This window comes from Drosophila santomea, chromosome 2L (genome assembly GCF_016746245.2).
Source record: "Drosophila santomea strain STO CAGO 1482 chromosome 2L, Prin_Dsan_1.1, whole genome shotgun sequence".
In the NCBI taxonomy this organism is placed as follows: domain Eukaryota; kingdom Metazoa; phylum Arthropoda; class Insecta; order Diptera; family Drosophilidae; genus Drosophila; species Drosophila santomea.
The window spans coordinates 8,738,220-8,757,328 of NC_053016.2; the positions used below are offsets into that span (position 1 = coordinate 8,738,220).

The 19,109-nt window shown below is 43.3% G+C and overlaps 2 protein-coding genes across 4 annotated transcripts; one reads left to right on the forward strand and one right to left on the reverse strand.

Annotated features, from left to right (window-relative positions):
• Nucleotide 1: 1 nt before the first annotated feature.
• LOC120454036 (A-kinase anchor protein 200) lies at nt 2-15,339 on the reverse strand. 3 transcript variants are annotated; one of them, XM_039639069.1, is made up of 6 exons: nt 15,182-15,339; nt 3,800-4,019; nt 3,342-3,737; nt 2,829-3,281; nt 1,359-2,576; nt 2-581 (listed from the first exon to the last, which is right to left on the reverse strand). In XM_039639069.1, the coding sequence occupies exons 2-6, from the start codon at nt 3,980-3,982 to the stop codon at nt 495-497; spliced, it is 2,337 nt and encodes a 778-aa protein (XP_039495003.1). In that variant the 5' UTR covers nt 3,983-4,019; nt 15,182-15,339; the 3' UTR covers nt 2-494. The 3 variants fall into 3 exon arrangements, with proteins under 3 accessions (XP_039495003.1, XP_039495084.1, XP_039495167.1); XM_039639150.2 differs by lacking the exon at nt 15,182-15,339 and adding an exon at nt 10,976-11,148; XM_039639233.1 differs by lacking the exon at nt 1,359-2,576 and having other exon boundaries at nt 15,182-15,338.
• A 551-nt stretch (nt 15,340-15,890) lies between these two features.
• Nucleotides 15,891-19,012, forward strand: LOC120457470. The gene is made up of 2 exons (XM_039645025.2): nt 15,891-16,196; nt 16,269-19,012. The coding sequence occupies exon 2, from the start codon at nt 16,278-16,280 to the stop codon at nt 17,604-17,606; it is 1,329 nt and encodes a 442-aa protein (XP_039500959.1). The 5' UTR covers nt 15,891-16,196; nt 16,269-16,277; the 3' UTR covers nt 17,607-19,012.
• The last annotated feature ends 97 nt before the right edge of the window (nt 19,013-19,109 follow it).

A 19,109-nucleotide genomic window follows, 5' to 3' on the forward strand; every position in this document is an offset into this window, starting at 1 on the left:
AAAATTCTCCTCACTTTCATCTTTTTCATCGTATATGATTTGTTGATTCTTTCTCTATCAAGATCATCAATATGAGAATGGTATGTATGCGCATGTGTGGTGGATGTGTGCTTGATGGGTGTTGGATGTGTTTTGGGGGCTTAACCCGATCTGGAATTCAGAGGCACCAATAAAAAACTATTGATGCCTGCGCGTGGGTGTTTGAGTGGGGTGTATTTGCATAGGTTGCAGTGGTGGCGTGGATGGTGGTGTTACGTGTAACTCGGACTTTTGCTTGCGTATATCTTGGATTAGGGATATGAAGTTCGTACAAAAATTGTTTAAAATATGTAAATGTTTAAAAATGTATTTTTACTTGTTTTTTGTTTTGTTTTTATCTCGTTTATCTTGTAATTGTTTGTTGTTTTACGTTGCGTTCTTTTGTTGTTGCTTGTATCGTTTGTTGTTTTGTTTTTAATAATATGTAATATTATATATAATAATTATGAGTAGGATTATTCGCATGTAACGGGCAGTTGTTCCTGTGTTGTAACGTCTGCCGCGGCGGCATTCTTCTCCTTCAGATCCTTGGCGAGATCCACCTGTGAACAAACAATGGAAAATATTAGTTGTTTATCTGGTAAAAGTTTTTTTTTATTGTGTCGCATAAAAAAGGCTAAAAACTGAAAGCACAACAACAACAATTAAGGGGAAAGAAAGTTCACGACAATGACAAAGGCATCCGTCGGCGCAAAAACAAAACGAAATAGTATACAAAATAATGTATTTAATAATAAGCGATTTGTGTGTGTTTTCAACATTAAGGTACAGTTGTGTATTTATGGTCTTTGGTTTTAGTGAGAGCCAAGAGTTACGACAGCCAAACAGAGGTTGGGGTTAGGACAGAGCGGTAGATGGATTGGGAGTAATTTTCTGTTTTCTAAATTTGTATTTTGGTGTGCATGTGTGGAGGATTAGGATGAATGCGTTTTAAGTTGTGTTTATGGGCTTGGTTTCTTGCGGTTAATACAATGCAGTCGCTATCCTCAGTTTAGTATTACGTACTTCATTCGCTTTATATCACCAAAAAGTCATGCAATCCCCGAGCAATTCAATCAACATCAATCAATGTACCAAACACTAACGAACTACGTATTAACTACGGCAACAAGCGCGCTACCAGCAGCAGAATATCTGATGCCAATTTGAATGAGAAACACACACAGAGTGGAGAAAGCAGAAGAAGCACGCCCAGGACATAACTCCATGCCCACCAAATGGAGCGGCAGATGCAAGAATGGTAATATGTTGTGTTGAAGTCGATGGGTTTTGTAGACTTGAGGTTGCAGTTTTAAGACTCACTGCCAGTTGCTATTCACCTTGTTGTTGCTCTCGCCCTCCTGTTCCGTGGGTCTCACATCCAACTCTACCAGCAGATCGCCACCAGTTTTGGTAATCGGGGCATCCAGATCGCTAATGATGTTTTCAACCAGGTCGATTTCATTCTCCTTATCGTTATCGCTATGCGTCTCCTCGGATATAACTTGCTGTTCTTGTTCGGTGGTTTCCTCAACAGCTGATGGCTGTTCTTGGAGGATTTCATCCTTATTCTCGATCGCCGCCTCGTCGTCGGAGACTGCAGAAGGTTCAACACCGTTGGAGCTGATGCTAACCGTTTCTTTCTGGACTTCAAAATCTACAGATTCTGTAACCGCAACATAATCGTTTCCGTCCGCAGGATCAATGGAAGCTGGAACTGGGAAAGACTCTTCTTCGTCGGGTGTAGCTTGATCATCAAAAGTTTTTTGGACCTCATCGGCAGTAGGAGAGGGAACTGGTAAAACTTCCTCAACTTCAACCGTGGAGGTAGATTCCTCAACTTCAACCTTGGAGGTGGATTCCTCAACTTCAACCGTGGAGGTGGGTTCCTCAACTGCAACCGTGGAGGTGGACTCCTCAACTTCAACCGTGGAGGTGGATTCCTCAACCGGTTCGGGAACAGAATCCACCTTGGGTTCCTCCTCTTGTTTCTCTTTTTCGGTGACAATTTCAGCTGCCTGTTCGGTGATTTCAGCCACCATGCTGATAGCCTGTTGTTCGATCTCATCCGACTTTATTTCGTTTACTTCAGGGACGTTCGGGGTAACCTGCTCCTCGATAACATCCTCGGAAAGCACAAATGCGGAGACACGAGACGGAGGCGGGGATTTGGGCAATGGAGGTGGCGGACTGCTGCTTCTCGTCTCCACAATAACGGATTCAGATTCAACTTCGGCAACTTCGGCCACCTGTTCAGTTTGCACTTCAGAAACTTCTGGTACGGATTCAGTTTCAGCTACGGACTTTGCTTCAACTTCGGGAATTTCAACCACCGGTTCAGTTTCCACTTGGGAAACCTCAGCCACGGGTTTAACAGGGGAAATGGAAACGGGGACTTCGACTTCGGTGGACACAGAAGCAACAACCACGAATCCCTCGGCCTCCGTTTCAGTCTCCGTTTCGGCTTCAAGTTCGCTGCTAACCGCCTTGATGATTGCTGCCACAACTTCCTCTTCCGCTTGGCTGGGGGTCACTGTTTCAATCACTTCACTGCTGGCCTGCGTGTGGGAGGTGGGAAGGATCGTGTTGGTTGTTTTGGTTAGGATTGTTTGGGTCTGAACTAACTCTGCGGCTACTACAACGGTCTCAGTCACAGTGCTTGTGCAAGTTCTTTCTGTTTCTGTACTTATAGTTTTTTGTGCAGTGTTCTCTGTGATTTCGGTTGTTTTTGTTGTTGTTGTACTTGTATTTACAGTGTTGTTTTTGCTGTTGTGTTGTGTAGTGCTGTCGGTTCTCGTGTGGTTGTTTACCTCAATTTGCTGTCCCTTCTCGATCTCCGTGGCCACAGGAGTGGGCGGGGGCGTGGTGGTGCCATTGGTGCCATTCTGGTGCGGCTGCTCGTCATCAACGTTGCTCGGAATGTTGTCAGCGATAGGTGCTGTCTCGGTCACTGGGGACTCGGCCAGTCCGTTGCTTGATCCGTTGGTCAGCGCCTCTCCGGCTCCATGTCCATTGGTAACCACTTCGGGCTCTGGCTGGCTCTCTTTCACGGGTACTTCTTCGGTGGCAGTGGTGTTCGACTCGGTGGCTGTGACTGTGGCTGGTTCCTCGGCGGGCTTGGGCTTCGCCGCTTCCTCAACTATGGAAGGGGCTGGCGCCGCCTTTTCGGCTTCTCCATTGGCTTGTTTCTCCTGTTCGGTCGCCGATCCGTTCTCGGCGGGCTTCTCATCCTTGGACGCCGGCTCGCTGGTGGCAGTGGCACTCTGATGATATAAAGAGATGTTAAATATATTCCTTTTGCACTATATAGACTGTAAACATACCTCAGCTGGCTTTTCAGCCTCGCCATTTGTAGCGACCGATGGTTCTGCGGAAGCTGCATCTGCAGATGGAGCTGCCTCTGCTTCGGCCGTCGTGGGCGACGTTGTGCCAGAGGTGGGCGACGTAGCCTCCTCCGACTTGGCAGGTTTCTGTTTGTCCTTCTTGCCAAAGGAGATGCTTCGGAAGGACCACTTCTTCTTCACCTTGTCCTTCTTGGACTTGGACTTGATGCTTTCGTCTGCCAGTGGAGTGATATCCTCACCAGCAGCAGCCTCCTTGGGCGATCCCTCCTCGCCCTTCGCCGTTTCAGCAGCCGCATCGCCACCTTCAGCGGCTGCGGCATTCTTTTCGGTGGTCAGATCTTTGTCGTTCTCAGAATGCTCCTCTGTTTCCTTTTTCTATTGTGTGGAATGAGACATTAGTCACGAGCCGTACACTATTTTAAATATGATTTTCTTACCTCTACCGCCGCCGCTTCATCACCACCCTCTTTGGGCGTGGCAGCATCTCCGTTCACAGCCGGCGCGTCCGTCTTCTGGTCTACATCGATTTTCTCCACCTTACCGGCGACCTCATCGCCCTCTCCGACCTTCTTGGGATCGGTGGTGATGTCGATTGAACGCTTGCTCTGAGCTTTACCCATTTTTTCCTGCTGATCCTCCTTTAGTAGCTAGTGTAAACTGAAAGCAAATGAAGCGAGTAATTAGTTTAAATGTGAAACATTGTAGAGTGGGAAATGGCACAAGTACGGCGGCACTTTTTATTTTTAGATAGTGTTTCTCCTATTTTTTGCGATTGACATTTTCACAGAGACGCACTCTAGATCTTTCAATGCAATTCGATGACCTCATTAAGGATTGCCGATTGCTTCCACCACTTAGGGCTTATCAACTTAGCTAGACCATGAAAAAAACAATTGCGATAATATGTATTTACTTTAAAAAGTTTTCTTAAAGTAAGATTTTGAAAACATTTTAGAGATGAGTATATGAACTACGTTACCTAAATTCTGGTGAAGAATGTTCTCTAAAGTATTATTTATAATTTTAATAAAATATATACTACTATCGTCTTCAATTACCCAATAAATACTGTGTCGGTCCAAAAACAGACGGCAGTAATCGTAAACAATTTCAGCGCCTCAAATGATTCATCGACACTTGAATGTTTTTTCATTTTACTGGGAAGTTTATATGAAACAACGAAACAGACACCACAGCAAAGAAAGGTGAAAAGGGAAGGTTTTTTTTTTATTTTTTTTAGCATGCAATGCGTCATGTTCAAGCAAAATCGAATTACACACACAACATTTTTGCCAGAGTGAATGAAACAGAAACCGTAGCAAAGAACCAACATTTTTTGGGCGGTAAGAGTTTGCTCAGCAAGAAGTTTTTGCATTTTTAGGGGTTGTATGTGGCAAATAAAACGGGGAAGGTGTGTGCAGCGAAAAAATGGCGGCAAACACACACACAGCAAAACCCAACCCACACAGACAACAAAGGCTAAAAGAGCAGCTGTTCCGACCGCTTTATCTCGACCCTGTGAATCAACAGCCTCCCACATCCGACCCATCCGCCTCACCATCCAATTCCACTTCCACTTTTAACAGACACACACGCTCCACCGGCACGTGGGGCGCCATATGCAAATTAAGAATTCTCCGGGAATCCATCAGTGACTCATTAGCGTCAATTTATTATTGCCTAGTTAGTTGGACGTGAGTCAAGACGTGGCCGAGGCAGGAAGCAAAATATAATTAACGAACTGAATGATTCCCGTCTGATAGGTGCGAATTAAAACGTTTTGGCATTGGAGTTTCGCCGAAGAGCTTTGACTCACTTTTGATGTCTAAGGCGTTGTCAACTAAACAAAGGTGTGAGCAATATGTCATTATCTTTATCAATTACGGTATAAAAATTAATGAAAAAAAAAACCAGAATACCTTCAGCATGCCCCTTCTCTTCAATACCTGGTACTTCAAACTATATTTGGAACAGCAAACACCTTAAGTTTTGGCATTCCGATTAGAAATAAAACCAAAAGCTTCGAATTTGCACCGAAAGCAAACAATCCTGCACTCGGCACAAATACATCATATCAATTTAAATACGTAACAAGCAAAAGAGACCTCAAGTTTCAAGACTCTGTGGGTTCAACGAACCCAGCAGAGCAATTAATACGAGACAACCCGACACAATACCATACGGCCCAACTGAAGCAGCTCCTCGGTTATGTATTTCGATCGGACTGATAGCGGAGCGAGCCACATATCAGATGGATGGGCAAAGAATGAGGCTATTAATTCCTGCCCTATGTCTATCCAAACCGGATGAGTAATGGCCGAAATATGCCGAAATACTCCCCCATTTCGCCCACTGAATTTGGTCATAGAAGGTAATAACATAAAAGCGCAAGTAAACTGGCGCGCATGACGCATCAAGCAAAAGGACATCGAGAGAGCGAAAGATAGAGAGAGAGAGAGAGAGAGAGAGAGAGAGAGAGAGAGAGAGAGAGAGAGAGAGGGAGCAGAGAGCGTGAGTAAGTAAGGAAGGACTAGTGAGTGCGAGGGTTGCCGGCATTTGGCTGCGAACTACAACAATAATAACATTAACGGGTCTGGTCATTGCACGTTGCCATGCCAACCTAGCAACAACTGTTGTTCCTCCCTCTTCTTCCCTGCCTTCTCTTCTTCTTCGTCATCGTCCCCATCCCCATCTCTATTCTCGTCCTCTGCCCACAACCCCCTGCGGTGGGGCGTGTGAAAATAATTGAGTGCGGTCCAATTTATTCGATGCGTTAGGACACACACGTATAGCGTTGCCAGATCAGCTTGAAAATACTTCCTTTCAGTGAGAAACTTGACACCAGTTTCGTTTGCTAAAAACTATTGGAAATGTTCTTAAAAATTTGTTGTTTTAAATCAATGTGACTTTATATCGGTATTTGTACACAATGTCTTATTTTGTCAAGTACACTGATATTGAATTTCTGAAACTCGAATTAGAAAAGTACCACTGTACTTTTCCAAATTGATTCAGAAGGCGGGGAGGTTGAAGTTTTGAAGTGAAATGACTTCAAGGGTGGAGGACCGGCAAAATGTGTAATCTATGAAAATGACTTAATGGGCGACAACAACGACAGTTTTCGGGGCCTTTGTGTCTTCGTTTTTTATTAGTTTAATTCAATTAGACATGGCTTTTGACATGTGCGCCCACTTTCACACGCCCTCCCCTCATTCAGTTCCCCTCCCCCTCTTAACAGTCGAGCCGATGGACGACAAAGAAAAACGCAGAGCGGAGCTCCCAAGCTCACAAAACAGCAGCCGCCGTCTATAAATAAAAGCGCATTTATCAACAATGGAGTGTGTTCGAAAATAAAATAAAAGAAGCAACAGCACAAAGAGGCGTGAGTGTGAGCTTCAATTCGTTCCCATTCCCATTCCCCTTGCCTTTTGGACGCATCCGCCTATCAATTTTGACACTCCAAGCTGTTGTGTATCACTTTGCTGCTCCTGCATTCTTCTGCGAATAGTGCTGACGAAAGAGACTCAGCTGCATAATATGGGTAAACAACGTTGGGCAAATACACTGGATTATATCTTTTTCAAACAGTACCTTTACCATCGATGCATCTGCATTCGCTAACCTTACGAATTGAAACCTAAAACTAAACTGACCAGCGGGTTTTTGTTGTTAGAGGTACTAGCAAATTACCATTTCAACGTACAAGATATTTTGATGCTATATTATATATTTTATATTATTATTAATAGAAGTAGTGTTAAGAGACTTATTAAATTTGATAGATAACTGATATTGGAATTTAGCTATAAATAGCCAAGCTGACAGTTCAGTCGCCTCCCTCCAGCGCTATCTATCCATCTGGCCGTCTCATTCTCGCCTGCTGGCGAGGGAGCGATGAGACGTTTTGATACGTAAATTAAATTGATTGTGCTGGAATGTGCCGGCTGAGTGACCGTCTGAATGTCTAGCTGGCCGGCCGGCCGGTCAAACAAATTAATGTGTGTGCGTTTGGGAGATGCTGGCCTGGCTTGTTAATGCGCAGGCGCAGAGCCACCATTTCCATTCCCATCCATTCTCCGTTCTCCATTCCAATAAACCCATTTGCACTCCCTCCAAGATCAGTGGCAGTGTGGCATCATGATGTGTACATTGTTGTGCAATTAAAATTGAAAAGTTTCACCATTTGTGGTAGGGACAATGTCTGAGAGCAGAGTGCATGCGCACCAGCGCAATTGAACTTTTATAAACTAATCAAGAGAGATCGTTAATGGCATCGCTCACACACATCAAACATCCATCCATCTATCCATCCGTCCATCCAACCAACCGTCTGTCCATACGTCAGTCCGTCCAGCCATCCTCCTCTCAATTGAGTGGAAAGTTTCCCTCAATCAGGCTCAAGTAGACCCAAGTTTCGAGTGGGAGAACAATAAGACGGCGCGGAAGGAGCAGCCGAAGAAAGCAAAGTGCACTTTCGTTGCATTGTTGCCTTCGCTGCCGCTGATAAGCCACGCCTAAGCCGCAATCAGGCGATGCATTTCGCTTTATTGAGCGCATATACTGTACTGACTGTGCCGTCGCAGTCCACTTTAATTGTCATCAAGAAACATTCTTTTTGTGGCCCCCACGCAAAAAGTATGCACACACGCACACCCACGACGCGGATGCAATCTTATTGGCAACCATAAAAAAAAAAGATAAAGATTATGATTCCCCAAAAGCGTGCGAAACAAATGTAGTCTTCGTTTGATAAGACTTAACACATCGTTTCTTTTCGTTAATGAGATGAAACTTAAAATATAATCGCATAGCTTTCAAGCCAAAGGTTATAGAATATATAGATTTAAAAAGAAAATGAAAATAAAAACATTTAGTCTAGACGCAGTTGAAACAGAAATTAAAAGTTTGATTTTTGTACTATCACATCGATCAGTAGACAAAATCAAAGTGCTATTTTTGCTTATCAAATCTTATAAATACTGAATCAATTGCAATAATCGCAGAAGCTACAGATTCTGTTTCGACCGGAAAACAAGTTTGCATGCAAATACCCCATGTCCAACTCCACAAAGATTTCTCGAGCTTTTTAGCCCAAATCGGGCCTTGTCAACGGTTTAAGCCAAACCACTAAGCCAAAATAAGCAAGAACCAGGAGGCAATAACGAAACCGAGAAGACCAATGAGCCAGGGCCAGGCCACTATATCAAAACATTGACAACAAGCCGAGTGTCTCAAGTAACTACCGGATACAATTGTTGTTGCTGGGCGAGAGTGCTGTACTGGAGTTGTGCCATAATGAAAATGATACGATACGTAAAATGAATGCATTCCATAATTAGTAGCAAGTACACACACTCCCATGCACACATATCACACGCACAAGTTGACAAGACCCAAAGAAAAGAGAAAATATTTTTTCAATTATCATTTCCGGTCAATTCGGAATGTTCTGTACGGACAGCGGACAACGGACAAGCTCCCTCCCCTTTTCAGTTTCGTGTGTCTTTACAATCACATTTGATATGGATACATTCACATGGCCAAAAATAAAATATAGAATCATTGTTAACGGTACCCAGAAACCTATTCTTCTATATCTGTATTAATAATGACGATAACACCAGAGGAAGTCGTGTTTCGGCTGCGATTGGGAAGTGGAACACAGGAACACGGCTCTTCAATTGATAAATGCAGTCAGTGTACGTAGGAAAACAAAGGAAAACCATATCAGCGTAAGTGATTCACTAAATGCGGGGGATTCACTAAGATCGGGTGCTACGTGATTAATATATGTACCACCCATGTTTTAGCAAAACATTTCACCCGAATTTAGGCATGTTTGGCCAGTCTTGGTGATCTTGGCAAACATTACCTGCCCCACGAAATAAGAACTTGCAGAGTGTACACATTCTGGAGACGTGCTCCAGTCAAGTTTTTCACAACATGACAGCAGATACAGATACGACCGGCTTATCTAGCCGGTTTTTATCATATCTTCAAGATATTCTCGTACTTTGCCACACACACACACACACACACACAAGCAAACAAACACAAAGAATGGAATGAAGAAAGAATGGGGCATATTGTGCGGGAATGGGGCATCGATCGTTAAATTAGACGCACTTGAAAATATCTTCTTCCTCTTGGCCTGCCATTCAAAAACTATCAAAACCGCCACACAATCGGCATCACACACATGTACGAAATATAATGAGGCCCAAAACGCATAAAATCATCAGCAAGAACCGTAAAATTTTATGAGCTCGTTGAGAACGCCCGATATGTCTTTGTACGAACGTTCCTTCACCATTTACATACAAATCTGTATGTTAGTTTGTATGTATGATGGCTAGAAGCGTATGCCAACTTCTTTTTGCAAGGCGCAAAACCCGAAATGGCATAAGAAATATGTTGCCGTGGGGCTGTATGTGTGTATGGTACTTGAAAATATTTCAACAATGTGTAATCTGGAAGACAAGTAGCAATGATGGAAGAACCCTAGTTTTTGTAGCGAAGAAAATTACACTTCAGGGCAAGAGATACGGTTGTTCTAATGGAAGATGGGTGCACAGTTCTTTTTGTACTTTCTAATTCCGTTGGAAGATATCAACTTGTGTTAAGTCTTAAAAAACCATGGCAATGCTATAAGATAGTTAATGCTGATATGAATAGATAAGTTCGTTTGCTAAACTTTCTTTTTTCGTCTGGAGAAGTTATCTAATTTTGATAACTTTTTTAATTTTTTGATAAACACCCTTTTTGTAGTATAGATTAAATTAACTAATTATTAAATGCAAACTGGAGGCTAAACTTTGTTTACTAATATAATAAAAATTTATCTTTCTGATTTCATGGATGTATGCACACTTAACCTCAGTCTACACCATTCAGTCAGCTAATATACCCTACCCACTCACCCATTACAGGGTATCAAATGAGCGCGCACTTAAATCAACTACGCTGTGGGCCGTTGTTGAAAATAATTACAATAAATATTTGAATATTCAAAGCTTGGGGGCTTCCTTTTTTCTTTATAGACAAGAAAGGGCGGAAAAGCGGGAATAAGCGAATAAGTGCCAATAAATTTGTCGCCTGCCCACGCAGAGTCACCTCTTCTTCTTCTTCGTCTTCAGCTTCTCCTTCTTCTTTTTCATGGCTCAGTGGAAAAAGGATAAAAACGAAGACAAAGTAAATCGGAGGAAAGCAGCAACGAAAAAAGAACCAGAGCGCCCACTAAACCGGTTCGCTTTTCTTCTCTTTTCCTGCTGCTCCAACTCTCTTTGCTGATTCTCTCGGTCTCCTATTCTCACTCTCTCTCTCTCTGCCTGTTTCTCTATCGTTGCGGTTAATTAAAACTCCGAGAGGCGTGCGACAGTTGTAAGTTGTGTATTAAAAAGTGGTAACAACAACAAGTTAGCTAGCGTGGCCAATTAGCATTCATTTTCCGCAAAGAGCAGCAGCGGCACACAGCTTTTCTGATTAGAAATTCACAGTGGGAACTCGAAGTGTGTCTCTTGTAAACGGATCCTGTTTGATTTTATACATAATTCATTAGACCCCTTTGGAGCTGCGTTTGCTGCCCGATTGATTCTTCAATTTCCGGTACTTACTATTTTTGCCAACCGCGCGGGTGGTCTCTTTCTCTCTCTCTTAACTGGGTAAAAACTAACTGTGGTAACTGTGCAATTAACTAGTGAGAGTAATAGTTTAGTCGTTTGGCACTTCGCGTCGGTTAGCTTGTTTTATTTGTGTGTGCAGGATGGAGTTAAATCCCCACGAGAACCGTTAAAGTCGAACGAAAAACGATGACTGAGAGAGTGAGTTGCGATCAATGGCAGAAACTTCTCTTGCAGCCGGCAGAGACAGCGACGTCAGCGGCGGCAGAGGCAGCGACGTCAGCCGGAAGCAGAGGAGTCCGAATAAAAAAAAAATAGAAGCGAAGAAATGCGGGCATACTCACACACATACACACTTACTGACCGTCAGCTGCCGATAAAGATAAAGGCGTGCTCCTGGTGCCTCAACTCAACCTCTCCCTTTCACCACCCCTCACCATAGCTCACTACCCATTTTCCATCTGATTCTTCTTCCTCTTCTCACTCCTTAGTCAATAACAAACTAATGAGCCTTGGCGGCGTCGATGCGTATGCTTTATTGCTTTATTTTGCTGCCATTCACACAATGACCCCACATGCAACAGCAAAAGCAACAAAAACAGAAGCAAGCGCAGGCAACGGGAATAAACAATATGCAAGGGGGAGCCTCACACTCGCACACACACAAAAAGAGACAAAATGAACAGAAAGAGAAGGCGTGAAGAATCACCGAAATACCAAAATATGTGGTGTAACAGTCAACGGGACTCTTGTATTGTTATTTAATTATCGCCCTCGAATGGGAAAGTAATTGTGTATCGGGGATTGGGATTGCATTTCGTGGGGGCACTCCACTCCAATTTAAGATAAATCTCTGCTGTGGTCGCGGGGTTAATGGAACTGACTCCCGTTGGAAGTTGTTCCCATAAAACTACGATCAATTCCAATGGATTCAATACAATCTGTTTCGAAATTTCCGTACAGAAAATGATACATTATACATTAGAAATCTAAACATACTTATAAACTTTAGAAGCACAGCTTTTCTAACTGCCACCCACAGAGATCAGATAATATAATGGATACAGTTTGTTATTTGTGAAACAATTGATACTAGATGTTTTCTTAGTTCGATTACTGTATTACTGTACCTTCGCGGACTGAGAACAAATAGCGGCATTGATAAGGAGCGCAAAATGGGCAAATCCGAAAACCGCAACAACGAAATCGAACGCCACCAAAAGCTAGAATTTGAATAAAATTCATGATCGGGGAGTGGGGGATATGATGAAGACCGGATCGCATTAAATCCGACCAGGGCCGCTTATCTTCGCCTCGGACTGTATTTGTTTATTTTGATTTCTGGGGCCTACTGCGATTGATTTTTAGTGCGGACTACACATATTTTTCTATTTTCCACATTTCTGTTGATTTGGCATTAATACAATGCCCATTCGGCACGCCAAATGCCTCCCAAAACCAACAACAGCAAACACCACAAATAATGTACACCCCAGCAATTATGATAGTGTGCCTGAAACCATACCGAATTCCTGTGGAATTAGTGGCCTCAAGTGGTCGAACTGAGGGCTACATACATATTCATACATATATCCCTCTAGTTATTCGAGAAGAAAACGCGAAATGAAAATCAGCTCAATCTGCAAGCGTTTTCCACTCACAGTACCGCACAGCACAGCGACAGCCTTCGAACATCTTTCACACAGATGTTTGCATATGAAATGAGAAATTCGCTCGCCGTCTGTGCCCACAATATAGATACGGATGTATGGCACCGGTGACAAGGGACCTCTCAACACTTCGGCTTACACACACACACACACACACACATATATATATATATATGCAACCCATGCTCCCCAATTGAGATTCGGACTTTGAGCTTCATATGTTTAGCACAAATGCCCTGGGCAAACCTGTGTCTCCGTTCCGCGAATCATTAGATCGGATGGGTTACTTCCAAAGTCGCAATGTCTACTTACATTCATTCCAGGAAGTAGCTAAACCACTATTGATATCTAATTACTATGTTAATAAACAAAAGCTCTCCTTTATAGAATCGTTACATGCGTTAGTACACATCCGAAAATATGTTTCATATATGCTTTTGCCACTTTTACTGTCGCAACAAATTCTCTAACCATATGCGAACCTCCTTGAACCTGCTGTAACTTCGTAGAATATCAGAAGGTTGTATTGGAATTGCGGAAAAAATTTCTGTTTATTTCCCAATAATTCGTAGCTTAAGACCCTAATCGACAGCTTTAAGGCCAATTGTACGATCGCGCTTTGCTGGTTAACCGCAAATCGCACTTGACGAAACGGCATGCTTGTCCCCAGTCCCTCCTCCCTCCGCATTCACAATGGAATGTTTACTCGAGTTTGAGCAAACGTTGACAAATTCGCCAATAAAGGCGAGAGCAAAAAGCATTATAGTCGTCCTCAGTGAGCGACTTGCAAATATGTACACGAAATACGAGCCGACTTCAAGGGAAACCCGCCACAAATTCTATGGGGCGCCCCTTCCTCCTTGGCAATAAACCAATTTCAAAGATACATTCGGTTGCCGACCGCTACCTGAAATCGCAGCGAAATAATTCAATTTGTTAAATTTCGGGAGTGGGGAAAATTCGGAATGCATATTCCATTCCTATCAAATATTCAAGACGCAAATCGAATTGATACGATTTTGAAAATTATTTACAGTTCTGATGCCTAAACTGGGTCATTGACAAATATAATTAACAAAATATTGCTGTTCAGGTTAGACAAAAGAAGTGATTTTAATACACCAGATAATTATGCAATTCAATTTTTGAAACTATGTTTTGTTCTTAAATAAACTTACGAAACTAAAATTTTGAAGGTCCTTCACAAACAGGCGACTAAAATATAAGTGTTCGCGTTGCAAGTAGTTTATAAAAATCCCTCAGCTGCAATATAAATTGCAGTTGACAATCGAAAATCTTGTGATTGCGCTTCTGCTTCTTCCGCATCGGCCTCTGCCCACCCACTCCATTCGTAAAGGACTCACACATGCAGCGAGACACGCTCACCGGCACACTACGCCAGGCACGCAAGCACATACACACACACAAAGGCATGTAGGCGACGCCAGTTAGGGCGGTGGCTGTCTGCCCGTCTGCGATTGAGCGATTGAACGACTGAGTGAGTGACGATGGGACGAAGTGACAAACAGACGCTGCAGAAAGTGCGACGCAGTTTTTCGCAACAAAAGTAGGAAAAACAAAAAGACGATCCTCGTATCGATAATCTGAGTAAACTGAGACGCAAAAGGGAACGAAAGGCAGAACGAAACACATACAAAGATCAAATGGCCACAGTGGGCACTCGCTATATGCGTGCACCTTGCACAAGGATGTTTGGCCGCGAAGGAGAAACATGTTGGCAAGTGTAATCAGGCGGACAATGCAAACAAAGAGGAGACAACGACAATGAACCAGAAGTCAAGGCGAAGCGATGGCACAAAGGACCAGAGCGAAGAGCGGGCAAGGCGAAGGAAGGCGAGGCACAAAAAGGAGAGAGAGGGAGTGCGATTGAGCCGGAGATACAGAGTGAGAGAGCGAAACAGATACAAATACAAAGCCACACCGGCATGGTGTTCGCCTCTGCCGCCGTCGCTGCCTGCGCCGCTGCTGCGGACGCCGACGTGGTGGCAACGCCGACGCATTGAAGGCGGCACACCCAAAAATTTTGTAAAAAGGCAACTACTCCAAAGTGGCGAAATTCGATAATATGTATTTGCGGGGGCGGGGTTAATGACAAAGAAAGTTCTCCTCAAATGCATAAAACTTCATTAAAAGATCTCTTTTACTCTTTGCTTCTTCCATTCTTCATCGTTCACGCACACTAAGCCGCCTTCCATGGCGTCCTTTTTCCTGCCTGTGTGTGTGTGCGTCGGCGGGCGTCTCTTTTGCAAACACTTGTGCCTCAAATACAGTTAGTATTTCATTAAACCAGTTAGTAACTTTTCTTCGAAAACTCTTTGTCTCCTTTTTATTCACAATTCCTTTGAAACAAACGCGAGATTCAGAGCGGGTATACAGAATTTCAAAAGTAGCACCACTCACGCACACACACACACGCAAGCCGTCTGCCTGCTTGGCTTTGGTTTCTTTTTAATTTTTTTTTAAATAAACGCCTTTATTTTCTGATCTTATGACTTAAAGTGCAATTTACCTGGCTCGATTCTCTCGGTTTCGGTTTAAAAACACACGCACTTGCTTCTTTCTTTGCTTTGCGATTCTACACTGGCAGCAGCTCTTTTTGCCTGCTTTCCGTTTCGGTTTCTTTTCTCGTTCTTGTTGCGCGCTCCACAAATAAAAAATGTCCGCTCGGACCTGGCATTTTTGTCGCGTTAGGGCGTTTTTGTTGCTAGAACGCGTTAGTGCTTCGGGTATAGTAATAGTGGTGTCCACTAGGTTGATTTACCGCCATTTGAAGTTAGAATTTTAAATAAAAATTAGAAATCAGGTTTCTTATCTAATTTTGTTTTAATTTCTTGACATCTGCACTCTCTTTTTATTTATCGATTGCAGCGATATTTACAACTATATTTATTACAGCATTTATTATAATAGCTTGCTGCAATAATACATACTAGTTATAAATCTTAAAGATTGAGTCTATTAAGAGAGTTTCCTTAACTATTTGATAACTCATATTAAGTTTACATTGGCTAGCTATGATGGTAGAATTTGTTGTTGTTTTCAAGTTTTTAAAGCAAAGAGAACATACAAAAATGTAATTAATAATGTATAAATGGATTTACTCAAATTTATGCCTATATTCTGTAAGTGATAATATTAATATAAAGAGTAAAATTTTAATCAGCGTTGATTTATTTTAAACGGTTACATGTAAGACTTTTTTGGAAAATTAAGTTGGCATGCTCGTTGCTCACAGTTGCGCGCTGCTGGGCGAGGGGAAAAGTCGCAGAAGAAATTTTATACCACAAGAACGGAATTTCCGTGGCCAAATAACAACAATCAGCCAGCAGTTCCTGCAAGAAGGAGTTAGCCAGCGCAGGAGGATTCAGCTAGGATAGCGCCAGGACAATTTGGCTGCACTTCAGAGCCTCCAGTTGCACTGGGTAGCTGATTTCAGCTGGAGGTGGCGGTGGGTGGTGCTCTTATCGGCCTGCGATTTCTTCCATGCCCGCTGCGATAACAGCCAGGCGGACCTGCCTGTCCAGGTTTGCGTTGTTACAGTTACTAAACATTCCTGATGTGATTTGCCTTTCAATACCCGATATTGCGTCTTTCAGCGCTACATCATGGGCTGCATCACCAGCAGCAGCAAGTTAAACGAGCTGCGCGGTCATGAGAATGTGTTCCGAGTGCGAGTGGCTCACTTGCAGCCCACTCCGGGTACACCCATCATCCGGAGTGGCTACCTGGAGCTAACGCCCCGAGAACTGATATTCCAGACGCCTGGCTGTGAGCCCATTGTCTGGGCACTGCAACATCTCCGACGTTACGGCCTGAATAACGATCTCTTCTCCTTCGAAGCAGGACGCAGGTGCATGTCTGGGCCAGGGATTTACACCTTTCGTGTCCACAATGCCGAGCAGCTGTATCCGATGTTCCAGCGCTACATCAACGCGGTGAATACAGATGCCTTTGTGCAGGGCGAACGAGAAAGAGTTAACTCCGCTCATTCGGTGTCCGTGAATATGGGCAGAACTGAGGGCAATAATTACCTAGAGCCGGCTCCCTTAATGAGCCGCCAGCTGGGCAACTTTCACAGTGAGCCTTCGAGCAGCAGTGCATCGTATCCGCTGCAGGCTAATGACTCGCAAGTCGAAGACTCCCCGCCCAATTTGCAATCACCAGTCCTCATACCCAGTGCCTATTTGGATCAGCCATTGCGAGCTTTGCAGGACTGCTGTCTGGAAGGCGCCGCCACGGATTTGCTCTCCACCCCGCCCTCTGGCAATAGATTGACAACACGAAGGCGCACTATGGACCTTCCTCCCCTGGAATCCGCCCCGGCACCTGCTCCAGTTCTGAGTCCCAACGATGCCATGCACATGTACGCCAATGTGGAAGCTTTGATTTTTGATCTGAGCAATGAGCGCTGCTATGAGAACGTAAATCGCTTGGAACTGCCACTGCTGCCGAGGGAACCAATTTCCACTCAGGAGCCGGCCACGCCCACCAGCTTGGCGGGCAGCTGCGGAGTAAACTATATAGTGCTTGATCTTGATCAACCGCGAAGTCCTGTGGGACCGGCGGGTTCACCCAAAGCGATCAATGGATTTGGCAGCGGCTTATCACTGATCTCCACACCAGCACCTGTCACTGCCCCAGTGACTCCTGAGGCAGGTACTACGTTGGACGTTCCCCCACCACCCATGCAGACCCAAAGCTTGAACAGCATCTCTGGTGATGCGGGAGATTCACAAGCGAAGAAGGTAACAGAATGCTCCGGGACCCAAGGCTACTCAACCATCGACTTCATCCGCACTTACGCGTTGAACAAGTCGTCGACTGAACTGCCAGAAACAGTGACGCATCGCCAGCATTCGTCGCACGATGCCGAGGAGCTGAGAATCACCAGGCACAGCAAGTGCATACGAAAGGCGTACTCCATAAGTGAGTGAAATGAAGGCAGCAGAAACAGGATTGGTGGAGAACGAGTGCACAACGAATTTACAGAAACCATAATGGCAACAGATCGCTGGCGAAATAGACCATATAAGTTAAGGATCTAACCCCACATTAATTTGTGCCAAATCTGACTACACAAAGAGCTCTTGAAAGCCCTTATCCTGTCGATCGGCTGTAAGCAATGTCGGCTTGATTCAGAATTAAAGAGGTAACCCAGAAAGAAAACACAGCCGGATTGAAAAGAGTACAAACGTAAAAGAACAGTGTCCCCAAGAGTTGCTAGGGCCTAATTGTTAAATGTTCGATTTAAAACGAATAATGCTGACCAACTAAAATAATGAAAATTCCAAACATGAATCGAACTAAAGCACATACTATGCAACTAGAAGTTTGAGCAGATCAAATAGAGGATAGCTTGCTTAGAGTATGAAGATAAACTACTGAAATAAACCACACATGGGATCAATCAGGATTTTATTAAAGAGATTGGTTGATCAGCATTAAATATTTTATAATTTTCAAATAAGCTTCATGACGTTTTAAGCTTTGTTGCACAGAAATTTTCGCGAAGCTGGTACTTCTGATTTTGAAAGGCACACTTAACAAAGAGTTTGATAAAATGAAAATGGATCTCTCTCGAATTGGGGAGTAAAAAGCTATGGAGATTGATGAGAACGTGTTGCACAACGAATTTACTGCACGAGATTGTGGTAAAGTGAAATTTGAAGAGTGATTTGTCCAAAGATCTGTTTGCTTCCACCTGCGCCAAGCTAGAAGGCAAACGAGTAACAATATTATAACCAGGTTGTTTTGTAGTCAGTACAGTAAACTCACACAGCCAAAAACACATAGACATGAATTGCATACGTACATAACTTGTATTTAAGGATATTACCATAGCATTACCTAGTGATTAGTTCATTTATGCAATTGCCAGCGGCTGTTTAGAGCTAGTCATTTTTGATTTTGTGCATATAAAATAGTGAGCTTTTAACATTAAAATTGTACATGGTAGATACTTAAGAGTAGCTCATAAGCACCAGAAAATACATCACCGACGTACACGTACGTTTGTTGTTGGCCAAGGCTTTGAAATTGTATTTTGTTGCCAAAAAAGAAAAAAAAAATTGAAAAACAATGGTAGAAAGCATCGCGTTGCATTGTCCGCTGTGAGTTTATAATTTTTTACATATATATATATCGCTGAATTGTTATTCAATTTGTTAGGAGTTATATACACTGATTGCCACACGGAGCATTCAAATTGATGTTCTTGCAGTTGCATTCATTTACATACTTAAGATCGCTGCTTAGTCGGTGGCATAAACTAAATTATTGTTAGTGTCTAAGACGAAATATGTGCAATAAAGCTCAAATGACCCTGTCAATTAAATGTGTAATTTGGAAAAACCTCGGGGGGGAGATCAAATCTAAATTACAAGTATTGCCTGGCAATTTGGAGTTTATTTCATCGCTATTTTTTTTAAGATAACATA

Excerpts from the sequence above, each read along its gene's own strand:
- LOC120454036 (XM_039639069.1), bottom strand. The coding sequence starts at position 3,982 with ATGGGTAAAGCTCAGAGCAAGCGTTCAATCGACATCACCACCGATCCC. Across the intron at positions 3,738-3,799 it reads ATGAAGCGGCGGCGGTAGAG|AAAAAGGAAACAGAGGAGCA; the intron begins GTAAGAAAATCA and ends TCCACACAATAG. Across the intron at positions 582-1,358 it reads AGGGCGAGAGCAACAACAAG|GTGGATCTCGCCAAGGATCT; the intron begins GTGAATAGCAAC and ends GTTTGTTCACAG.
- LOC120457470 (XM_039645025.2), top strand. The coding sequence starts at position 16,278 with ATGGGCTGCATCACCAGCAGCAGCAAGTTAAACGAGCTGCGCGGTCAT.